Raw genomic sequence first — 12,245 nt, forward strand, 5'->3', positions numbered from 1 at the left:
AAATTGAGAATAGGCACATRGTAAAGCTGTACACCTAATTGATTTTGTGGCTTAACAAAGATGTGGGGAAGTAGTTTTGGAGCCATTCAAACAAAAAAGAATTCAGTTATTCTTCCTGAAATTATTTATGAACATATCACTCTGCATAAGATCTTAACCTAATTACATTTCCAAACAAAAATTCAGAGCAGAGAAATTAAAGGCATGTTATTGAAAAATATTGAAATGGAACATTGTGACTTTTTGAATTCGCTGAATGATTTGGAAGTTTACTGAATAGTTCAAATAGAACTATTCAGTAAATTCATAAAGAGTTAAGAGATTGAAAAAATCAAAGTGTTGAGAGTCACTGTTGCACAGCACATTTCCTTAGCTTTAAGAATGGTAAGAGATGAAACCATGTCTGAATTGCTGAAGACTCCATTGTGTTTTATATATTGTATGTATAAGAATAGTACTTTAATATTTACAACAAAGCAACTGCAAAATTACATCAAAATATCCTGGAAGCTTATTTTATGGAATATGTCTATGAAAATGGGTATGCAAAAAGCTCCTGATCCTGAAGATGCTCATAGCATGAGGATGTGTTGTTTTAAGAGCTGCTCTGAAAGATACAGCAGCATTTCTCTGCCAGCTTTAGTGCATACCACAGATGATGTTGCTGGCACATGCAGACTTGCGCATGTGTGCCAAGAAGTACTCAACACCCGATTTCACCTTTAGTCCTGCAGTTAATTTTAGGGATTGAGAGGGTGTGTTGGATCAGCCCTTTTTCTGCAGCTTGATGTACAATAAAGCAGCTGAAGTAATGCAGGAGAAAGTCTGCTGTCTCGGAGCGGTGGACAAGCAGTGTGAGCATGTTTTCCCGGTTACTTTGGCGTCTATATGGTAACTTACTGGGAGGAGTTCTCTTAGGTGATTACACAGCGAAGTATTTTGTTCTTTATATGAAAGATTTGTTTCCCCTGTTAATATTTTATCTGCTGTAGACAGTTTAATTAAGGTATTCTGGAGACAGAAACTGACTTAAAATTGAGAAAGATAAATCCTGGCACTATTCAAAGTGGTGTTCTTCATTGGCTTTTTCAAGGTTATTTTTTAACTTTAATATATTTGGTTACTAAAATACAAAAATATTTTYATGTAAAGTTCTAAAAAAAAATTAGGAAAGCCTCCCAAAACTAAATATATTGGGAACCATATGCGTTGCTACGAAATGACGTGCAGGGTATGACTCAGCCTCCCCTTGCCTCTCTCAGGCGCACACTTGTAAGGAGAATACAGAGATCCTCGTGCATGCCCAGATACTGTCACTGCAGGGGTTCAGCCGCACATGTGAGTTGCTGCCAGGACCAGCACTGAGGTCCTGGGCATTAGCTGGGCTGCAGAGCTGGCTGCTGCATGCGGTTAGCCAGCAGCAGATGGGAGGTAAAACGCGTTAGCTCAAACACCTTTCATAATAGCATACAAACGGCGTTTGCCCAGCGTGCTAACCTTCACTTTCCCGCTTCGGGCAGCCCAGGCTCCTGCAGGGCAGCCGGCGACCTGCTCCAGGCCCAGAGACCACCCCGACGCAAACCGCTCTGCGTGAGGTACCACAACCTCAGCACAGCAGTGCTTTCCTCCTGCTTCTGCCAGGGGCTCTGGCAAAGTATTCTTCACATTTTCCTGTCCCAGCTAAGCACAACGATAAGAATGAAAATGTTAAGACAATACAGAATCTTAAACTGAAATAACATCCAGCTAACCTCTGACATGCCTTGTATCTGCTGCATGGATGTGCCAACCTCTTCTTCCTTGCAAACCATGTGTGGGTTTCTTATTTTTCATTTGCCTCTGTATTTCCTCAGGGGAAGCAACTTTTTCAGCTACTTTCTTCAGCCTCTTTAAACTCTGTGGCCATTTTAATTTTGCATCTATCAGATATCTTTGCAGTGTTCATGGGTCATGGATTTGAGCTGATCATGTTTAGCTTATACTTAGCTTCCTTAGGTTCCTTTTCCCACTTCAGCTTCTGCAGTTGAGGCAGCAAAAAAATGGCTCTCAAAAAGGAATTTGCAGCGTGGTCCATATGTCAGCCTGAACAGAGCAGAAAAGCCTTGTTCTTGGCTGCTTTACTTATTTCCCACAGGAAAAGGCAGGCAGCAATTCAGTCACCTTGTAACACTCGTTGTCTTGGAAAGCGATGGAGGGAATTGAATGTTAGGGTCCGCTCGGAGCGTGAGGTAGGACTAACGGCAGTTTGGTCAAACGCTCAGCAGAGTTACAGTGTTCTGGTAGGTGGCGGCTTCCCCACGTGTGGCCACGGGCTGCGGCATCCCAAAGAGCCATGGAGTAGTGCTTTATCACRTAACGGGGCGCAGCCAGCACCGAGGGCGCTGTCGCCAACTCCCACTGCTGGTTTTGACCTTCCACCACTTGCACCTGATGAAGACTTCAGTATTTAAGTGATGTATTATAGATGGGGTTATGTTGCAGTGCATAGATTTTACTCGTTTATTTACTGAGACCAGAAGCCATAGCCAGATTTTTGACAAAATGCATTGCGTAAATGCTGATTTGCCTTGCTGCCTGACCAGATGAATAGGTGATGCTTGCATTGTGCAGCTTGTGGCTGCAGCAAAGAAGGTGCATGAAATTAGCTGAGAACCAGTGAAATTGCAGTGGTATCCTCAGGGCTGAAATATTGCAATGTGCTGTGCTGATAATGTTGTTTAAATAACCATGGGAATTTTTGAAAGGTATTAGGTTGTTGTGGTTGCCTTAGATGCTTTACCCCTTTTCTTAAAATTACTGTGATAACTTTGAGAAGCTGCTTTTCCAGACAACAAAAATGAGTATTTTTTTAAAATAGAATTCCAGCCCTGGCCTTTGAACCACTTAGATGCAGACAGTGGAATCTGGCACCAAGGATAATCTTCTCCTGATATGGATGTAGGGGGAATGGCAGGGAAGGAATGCAGCAATGGCTTAATATTTAACTATTTTAGGACTGATACAAACTACAGTGAAATACAGAGGATTCTTTTTTGTTTACTGAGATGGATAAGGTCTCTTAACAGATAGAATGCACTTCTCTATAAGAGTGAATTTCTGCCACTGTCAGGGTCTGGGTAACAAGCATTAAATGCAGAGACCTAAAGACAGAGTATAATACTGGGTATCAGCAAAGCAAGAACAAAAAACCTCTGGTTTGTATTAAAACATAGTTCAGTAATTGTCTGTCTTAGCTCTTAGTGCAGCTGCAAAGATCGGAAATGGAAGAGGAGACTTTCCTCAGATCAGCTGTTATTAAAATTTAAAGACAGAGTTAGAACTTGTTCCTTTTTGCTCCACCTTTCAATGACTGAGAAGTCCTTAGTGCAGCAAATGCAGCTACGTGATCCTTGAAACTGTTGAAATAACGGAAGTACTAAAAGCAAAGAGTGTAGTTTGGTACTACGGAAATAGCATTGTTTCTCATTAGTATTTAATTTGCCCTCACTGTTGTCATACCTGTTAAGATAAATTTGTCTTAATATTTAAGCATTTAAGACAGGTATTTTTCCTTTCCTTTTCCCAGATTTTATTCCTATTTTGTCCTCTGGACGTAGGATCTAGGACTCTTACAAATCATATCCTCCCATGAATCTTCCAGCTAGTTTTATTCCAAGATCTGATTTTAAGCTTCTGTAGACTACTTATTTTAGCTGTGTTTCACTGAAACACCTCTCTCCTCCTGAATAGCTGCTCACAGAAAGGTGGGCATGTTCCTTAAAAACTTCAGGAAATATATGTACTAAAAGGTTAGATTTAGGTCAAAGTTAATGAGCCTTATAACTGGCAGAAAAAATGTAAAATTGGATTTTAGAGTGGTCACATGCTAGCACCATAACTTTTCCTCTCATGCAAATAGTACAAAAGAGAGAAGCTGTTCCTCAAATAATTCTCACTGCAGAATTAGCACCCACAGAGTTTTTGGCAGCAAATGCTGGACAGTGGGGGTACCCAGATAAAATGATGAAGTTAGCCTCTCTGCTGCCTCTTCTTCTTAGCCCAGCACGTATCAGTATAGACTGAGGAAAAGAGGACGTGTTTCTATTCACTAAAGAACAGATAATTTTGACCTCTGAATTACTCTTGCTACTAGTTCTGCATGAGATCTCATCAATTCTGAGGGGTTTGGGTGTTTTTTGGGGGGGGGGGAGTGGAATTTACAAACTCTCAATCATAATTACTTTAACTTTTAACAACTTTTCAATTAACTATTCAGTCAAAAAATCTGTTTCCTCTTCGCTTTCTTTTTTTTTTTTTTCTTAGTGGTTGGAAGCTCAGCTGTGAGTATTCTGTGGCATGGAATTGCTTAAGAACACAATGTTTTTTGTAAGGCAGAACACAGTATTAATAGTAATAATTACCAAAACATGAAGCTGCTCTCCAACTTCATGTTTTGGTTTTCTAACACGAAGACAGTGATTATTCTGTAATTGTAAGTACTCTGCCATATATAAATACCATTCTTTTCCTCCCAAACTGTTTCCCATGTTTCCCATTAACAAGTAAATGAAAAATGTCCTACTGCTTTCCCAAAATTAAAAGGCTGAGGAGACATTCATCTTAAACAGCTATTAAATGTCCCTCCCTCCACATTTACGAAGAACTTGGCTAACAAACTTTGAGAATATTGTAGAATTAATGTATTGGCTCATCCATAGCTTATAAAATTCTCCAAGAAAAGCCAAGTTTATATTTAACAAGCTTTATCAAACTACTGAAGTTAAGTGAAAGCACACTGAAATGCTATATAAAGTACACAGAAAGGACTTGGAAAGCTTGCAGAAAATAATACTTTCTCCCACAATCTCCAGTCAACATATTAATCATCTTATTAAAAAGAGTGTACACGTGGATTGTATTTAGAGCCCCACATCTCTTCTGATAGTTCTTGTTTTTGGATATGAGTGTTCATTCCTCTAATTAGGTCTGAGCACTAAGGATACTATTTTAAAGCATTATAACACATTCTTCTAGAAGTTCATACTAACAGTGTTTGGAGAGGACTTTGGAGAAAAATTTTAAAGAAGCATTTTTGTAGAACTTAATTAAAARAAAATGCTTCTAAGTATGCACACAACACAACTCAGATACAGCAAAACAGTTAGTTATTAAGTAAATTGAAGTTGCAGGAAATAAGAGCAGGCTGTTTGTTCTATAAATAGGAGATCTGAGGAAATGGGAAGAGGATCCACAGGGCAAGCACAGACCTAGAGACCCTGGAGAGAATCCTGTACCTCTTAGGGCAAGAGCAGGAGTCAGGGCAGCGGGTTTCCACAATCTCTCTGTCCCTTCCCAGGGAAACACTGTTCATTCAAAACCTGTTACCAGTCTGCGGTGTGAGCCCGCTGTCCCTAAGAGAGCTGACTTCAAGGCACACAGGAAGAGGCTGAAATGCGCAGTGCTAAACTCAACGGTTGAAGTAGATCAGAAGAGGATGTGGGTGTCCACRTTGCAGCTAGCTGCGTGGCAGTGGAGGGCTGATGGTAGCACGACTCCTCACCGAACCCGGGCAGGAGTCCACCTGCGACGCCGGGGTGGGCACTCGGGCTTGCTTTAGCTATGGTGGGCTGGCTTCTTTCTATCCCTGTGTCACCTGAACGTGGCAGCGTAAAGGCACTCGAAGAGAAGGCTGTTGTATGCTTGTTGCAGACTAAGAGCTGTATAGTACAAACATACTCTGCGCTCAAAAAACTTTGAAGCTAATTGCCTGCTTTTTCTTCACAGTGCAGGAAATTAACAGTATCTTTCTTTAGCTCAGAGGAGAGGAAAGGTAAGGTGATAATCCCAGGGGAATATAGCATTGATGTGTGTCATACGTGGTAGCTGCTGCATTCCATGGGGATTAGGAGAGTACGGCATGATTATAATGCGGGGTGAAATTTCACTGTGAGGGCTTATCTGAGGGAAAATTGCAATTAGAGCATAGTCCTGCCGGAAAGGACAGTAACTAACAGGATGCTGTTAGTTCAGCAGCGTCAGTAAGTAAATACTGGTGCAAATGTTGATGTTCCATCAGTCTAGCCATATTAAGCCCAAKAAATTGAATTACCAGTTTTTAACATTCCTGAGTAAAGCCATGGAGAGTGACTGCAGGCACCTCAAACTCCTGCAGCTGAACTTAGCTCATGCAGATGGCTGCTGCGATAAGCTGCTACTCGTAGTTGTCTGCCCATGGCTGTAATGCCGGTGCAGTTAGAGCAGTATGAAAAAGTGCTTATACTGTGCTGCTTTGGGAGAGGGTGCCCCGTCATCCGCAGCCCTGTGCAGGTACGACTGTAGTTGTGTGATGTGTCAGTTCCTTTGGTTGAACCTGTTAAACTGTCCGGGTTACATATTAGATGGAGCCCTTAAGGAAGGCAGGAATTTACTGCTGGGAGGGACTACAGGTGAATGATGCTTTCAGAGTATTCCTGTTCGGATTTTCTGGTGCCTGAGGTAAACTGAATTTCATTTATATATCTGAATACAGGATTTGGGTATAAATGCACAGCAGAGTGATTATTGGCCTAAGTGTTGCATGTTATCATAGAATCAGTAAGGCTGGAAGGGACCTCTGGAGGTTATACACATTTGTAACGTTTATTTGATGTTAAATCTCAAAAGGTAATCATACAAGCTAAACAACAGATTAAACAAAACAGGTAAAATATTATTACAAACAATTTGTTGCTAAAAGTTAGAGACTTTACTCCCTTAGCAACTCTAAAGCCTTTGAGGCAGCATGTGCATTAGGATCCTAGACTGCAACTAGACATATTCCAAAATCTACAAATGATAAAAGAAATGAGAAGAGTAATCTTTCCAAAAATGACTGTATTWTTAAGGAAACGATCAGTTTCCTACAGACTTCAAGCTTTTTATTTATTTATTTATTTATTCTATTATAAAAATTAGCCATCCAAGATGTGTAGCCTGGTAATACCACTTCTAAAATACACGTGCATTTGGCCGACTGTTAATCAGGCTGCTTATTTTAATCCTAATTCCAAAAATAGGAAGCTACTTCATTGTAATTTAAAAAGTATTTTGCTGTACCTTCTGGATTTAGAAGCATTCTTTCAGCTGTGCTATTTACATATTGATCCTAGTGCAGAAAGACTAACCCAAAGGTGTGTTCTTTCTTAACTTTAATTTGATTCTCTGAAAACAAAATAGTCCTTTATTTCAGATCAGAATTGTAAATTCTCTTGATTCTTCTCGTTCTCACATGCCAAAAAAGCATATATACATATTTAAATATTTATTTTAGCATTGTAAATGGAGAATGTGTTGAGTTTTTAATAGGTAAGACTTTCACAAATACCATAGGTGTCAGAGATGTCTATAACATCTAATGGCTTGTCTGAAACACATTGCTGCTGTTAATTATGTGCCAGACTTGTCCCTAAAAGAGGTGTATCARGACAGCTCTATCTAGTACAGCCTATCTGTGTCCAGTTTACAGCTGTCCATCAGGCATGACATCTGCTGTTACTTCTGGAGGCTTACACCGACTGGCGCAGAGTCTTCCGAAGCAAGCGGCAGTCACTGCAGCCATCTGCACTTTGCAGCCACAGTTCCCACAGAGCTCTCCGAAATGCCTAGGTGACAGCCTGCTGAACGCCTCGCAGTCCCAGAGCCTGTCCGACTCCCAGAGAGTCCCTTCTTCTGGCAGCTGAGAACAGCAACCGAAGGGCAGATTTTGTTGGAGAGTAAAAAGTATAATTACAGTTGAATTCCAGCTTCCACTGTAAAACTCTTCAACTCTCATTGCAGCCCTGATAATTGTTTAGAGAATTCTGATCCTTTGCGGGTAGATGGCTGTACCTTCCACTGTGTATCTACGTGCAGGAGATCTCATTCCTTTACATGGGACCTCCGCCAAGTACCACTGCCTTCAGTTTTCTAAAATTCTGAAAYTGTACAAATATCTGTGGAAGGTAAGTACGTGGATCTGAAAGTTTGAGAAAGGGCTTTAGCATAGCTTTGGTTTATTGTGAAATGACTATCTTTGAGTTTAGAGAGCAATACTGTGCTTGAAAGCTACTTTCCCCCCCCCCCTTGGGTTAAGAAAAAAACATCTTTCATTTGAAAAGCCTTTAGCAGATTTGGAATCTCCTTTCATAGATTACAACGTAAATCACCTARGCATAAAGTTGATGAATCTTCATATCAAATAGAATTAAATATATTGAATATATTGAATTCTCSAAGAAGAGCGCAATGCCCAGGGTGGCTATGCTGTTGTATATTAAAGATAAGGTACTACTTGTACCTCTCTCTTTCATTCATTTTTTTCCACAGTTCCACGCCAGCCAGGAGTGAGTAATAATCTGTTTGAAATACTTGAAATTGAAAGAGGGATTACTGCTGATGAGTTTGAAGCAAATGATGATCCAGGTAAAGAGCACATCCTCTATCCCTAGCCCCAGCCTGAGGTTTAGGATTTTTGAAGAGTTCTTATTTATTTATTTATACATTTTTACAGGACTCCTGCATCTTAAGCCTCTTTGTTTAAAACAATGCATTGTAAAAATAAGCCTCTATAGTTTTTCTTTTCTTTTCAAATTTATCACCAAATTAGATGGCTGACCTGTAAATAATAATAATAATAGCATCCCTTTTATTGTTTCAGTATTTCTGTAGAGTCTTTTTTTCTAGAGTTCCTTTCGCTGCATTTTATTTTCATAAACGTATTCGTTTGCCAGTGTCAGCCACAGGGGAAGTTGCTGTAGTTCCCCAGCCAAAGGGTCAGGATCACTTTTTAAAAAACTTTTGCTCTGTTCTGCCTAGGTGTGCTGATACACAGCTGTAATTTTGATAGTGGGCTGTGTGGCTGGATCAAGGACAAAGATGATGATTTGCACTGGGAACCAGTTCAAGATCCATCAGGTAAGATGCATGTGTACAGTTGCATCGTGTGGCTGAGGAACCACCCAGACTTGGTCCTGCAGAGGTTGATGACAGTTCTCCTGTTGTAATAAGTTTACACAGACTCTGTTCCYTTTAATTGTGTGAAACATTTCACACCTACACCTCTTCTGTGCAGAAAGAATCAAAACTGAGCATTCACAGCAGTAAAGATCAGTTGAGAATTTGAACTTAAAAGAACCAAAATGATAATGGGGACTAGAGAACAACTTTTATTTATGCAGAAACAAACCTTATTTTTCAAGACATCATGCAAATGTAATTATTTCCGTATTACTAGTAAAATTATAGATAGAGTTGGAAATACATTTGTTCTGCTGCCAAATGCAGTGTTCTTTTTCTGGTCTGTGTCTCAGTTTGATTTTGTAAAATTCTGCTATAAGCTACAGCAACTGTGTATAACAAAAACTGGTAAGTAAAGGTAGGTTGCTAATATGCAGCGCCTTCTGAAAACGTTGCCGGCGTATGTCTGGAATGGTAAAAGTGACCTTGACGTGAATGTGACAGCGGCCTGCACACCAGCGCTTGCGGGGTGGGAGGAGTGCTTGCATCTGCACTGCACAGCAGGGGCCTCCTCCCTGCGCAGCCCCCGCAGAACTGCAAATGGGCAAAGCCAGAAGTTGGTTGTGTTTTGTCCCCAGCCGATTTTGCGGGCACTCACGTGAGTGCCCTTCCCCCCGCAGCGCTGGGGATTAGGCACGCGCTCGGGCCCCGTGCCGAGGGGCTGCTCCGTAGCCAGCAGCCTCTGGAGCGCGCAGCGCGGCACTGTGTGAGCGGGCGCCGACTCGGGAGGAGACCCCCCCGCTCAGGCCGCAGGACGCGTGGGCTAAGCTGAGGCAGTTAAGGCACCCAGCGCCGTTTTCCTTACAAACCCCCTTGTCGTAGGTGTCTGTGCTTACGCTGCCACTGATGAGACACKCGTGTGCTGCTGCGGCAGGTGACCCCTGTGCCTTCTCCGGGCTGTTCAGCTGCGTAAGGGAAGTGCCGTTCTCACTTTCGGGGCAGGCCCCTCCCCACGTGCTGCAGTGTTTCATATGCTTGTGAAGACACTTAAGTGACTTGCATAGCAGAGCTCCTTCCTCCTGCAGCTCAGAGAACAGGTAACTGTGCCCTGCTTGCAGACCAGCACTAAAAAAAAAAAAAAAAAATCACTCAAATACTTCACATGTCTTGAAGCAATGAATTAAAAATACATTTGGAGAATTTTTTAGGAACAAGTAATTTTTTTTCTGCTTGCATCACCAGAAATTTTGGCTAAGAAAAGACTTTTTTTTGAGAAAGTAAGTTATTCAAAGCAKATTAATTATATGTACGCTAAGATTATTGTTAATATGTATTAAGTGCCAGAACTAGGATTTTTAACTAGCTGCCTTTCTTTAAACCTTTTCTCTCCCTTTGTTGCTTTCCAGCCAGGGACAATCTCAGCTTTTGTTTCCTGTTTGTATTCTGTTGCTGTTGACATAACCTGTTAAAACTAGTCCCTTGAAATCACCCACCCCTCCCTCTGCTGTCCAGAATACCCTGGTTCAGAGATTTATTTTCACAGCTTGTCCCTGAGTGTTTGCTTTCACCTTTTGAAAGTTCAATATTTATTGGTTTATCAGAATCTGCATTTTGAAAGGTGCCATGATGAAGCCTTACAAGCTTATCTTGCAGCCGAAAGCGCTGATCTGAGGGGACCTTTTCCTGTAGGGGCTTGCCTCCAGATACGTCACTTTTGTGCTTAACTAAACCTGTTTCCTTGTGATTGAATTCAGTCACTGTAACTATCTGAAACAGATGCAGTTAATGAATCAAGTCTTTCTCTGCTTTAATGCTGATATATTTGTATCTGCACAAAGCAGGTGCAATTATTTAAACTTTGTTGTTTTTATTTTACCCGTTAGTCATCTTGATGTAAAAGCCATGCATTAAAAAAAAAAAAAAAAAAAAAAAAAAAAAAAAAAAAAAAAAAGCCCTAGCAGGTACTTGGCCAAACGGATCCCATTCCATGCCCACATGCAGATTTGAAGCCTTAGCTGGCAGCATAATACTTTGCCTAGTTAAATTTCATTAAAACTAAAGGAGCTAAAGAACTATATAGAAGTAGTGAATTGGAGACAAGATTGCTTTCAAGTATTTGCTGCATTATCACTAAATCTCACAGTCTCTGAAGAAAATTTATTTTGAAAAGAAGCTTTAATATAAGTATTACCAGGCTGGAGGAAAAAAAAAAAGAAAATAGCTCTGATTTAGTAGTAGCAGGGAAACACTTAAATGTAAAACATTCTCTTGTTTTGTAATTAAATGCTGTATMTATTCTGCAGTATAAAAAGAAATGCAGCATCTCTATAGTACTGGTTTCAAATAAAAAGCTTGCAAACCACTTTTCTCTTAAGATCTTTAAACCTGGATTTTTGGCTCTGACACCAAAAGTGATTCTTAGGTTCAGGGTAAGRGGGTTCTTTTTCCCAAATTAAAAAAAAAATAGCAGAACTGTAGCTCTCTTGCATTGTARCATTTATGCTGGCCTTTACATTCATCTGATAGCAAAAATTTGCATCTTAAAACTTGTATAAAAGTACACAGTAGCTTTAATGTCATTGTGGGTTTAAAATCATGTAGTCACAGTGAGGTYGACAGAACTGAAGGAATATATAAACTTTTCATTTTCAAAAGATGCGTTATTTGCAACTAACCTGGTACCAGCATAAAAACCAGAAGACTCAACACTGTAAATCCTGCTCAGCTTGGAGAGGGAGATGCATCAGTTCTGGTTCATGGTTCCCAGCAACTATAGACTGTATTTAAGATTCACTGGACCTTGGAGACCTCCCTTTCTTTTTTAAATAACTGTTGYGCGTTTGTTCCTGAAATGTAGTACAGTTAAAAAAAAACTAACAACACCTTTTTGTGTTGCAGGGGGACAGTATCTTACGGTCTCTGAGCCCAAAGACAAAGACAGACGAGTAGCACATCTCATCCTGCCGTTGGGTCACGTGGCTCAGGCTGAGGACTTGTGCCTGTCGTTCAGGCACAAGGTGCCTGCGCTGCATTCTGGTGCCCTCCACGTCTTCGTGARGAAAAGCGCTGCTCGCGGACCAGCTGTCTGGGGAAGAAATGGTGGCCATGGCTGGAGACAGACGCACTTAACTTTGCGAGGCTCGGGCATCAAGAGTGTGAGTACAGTTCCATAAACTGTCTTTTTTTAGCACGAGAAGCTCAAGACACTTAGATGATGTAGCACTGGATCATTTATTTTCTAGATCCAATTTCAGTCTGTGTCTTACTTCTAAATTTACCTCTGCCAATGTAGT

At 40.8% G+C, this 12,245-nt stretch overlaps 1 protein-coding gene across 1 annotated transcript in view; it reads left to right on the plus strand.

Moving 5' to 3' along the window:
* The window catches only part of NPNT (nephronectin), a 50,577-nt gene that overhangs the window by 33,900 nt on the left and 4,432 nt on the right, over positions 1–12,245 (plus strand). Inside the window, exons 10-12 of the mRNA XM_085325655.1 lie at positions 8,323–8,418; positions 8,812–8,910; positions 11,851–12,107. Of these exons, the coding sequence (XP_085181781.1) occupies positions 8,323–8,418; positions 8,812–8,910; positions 11,851–12,107 (452 nt within the window). The remainder of the gene's footprint in view (positions 1–8,322; positions 8,419–8,811; positions 8,911–11,850; positions 12,108–12,245) is intronic.

The sequence above is a fragment of the Rhea americana genome, unplaced genomic scaffold (genome assembly GCF_003343005.1).
Source record: "Rhea americana isolate MKP2758 unplaced genomic scaffold, rheAme1 scaffold_99, whole genome shotgun sequence".
Taxonomy (NCBI): domain Eukaryota; kingdom Metazoa; phylum Chordata; class Aves; order Rheiformes; family Rheidae; genus Rhea; species Rhea americana.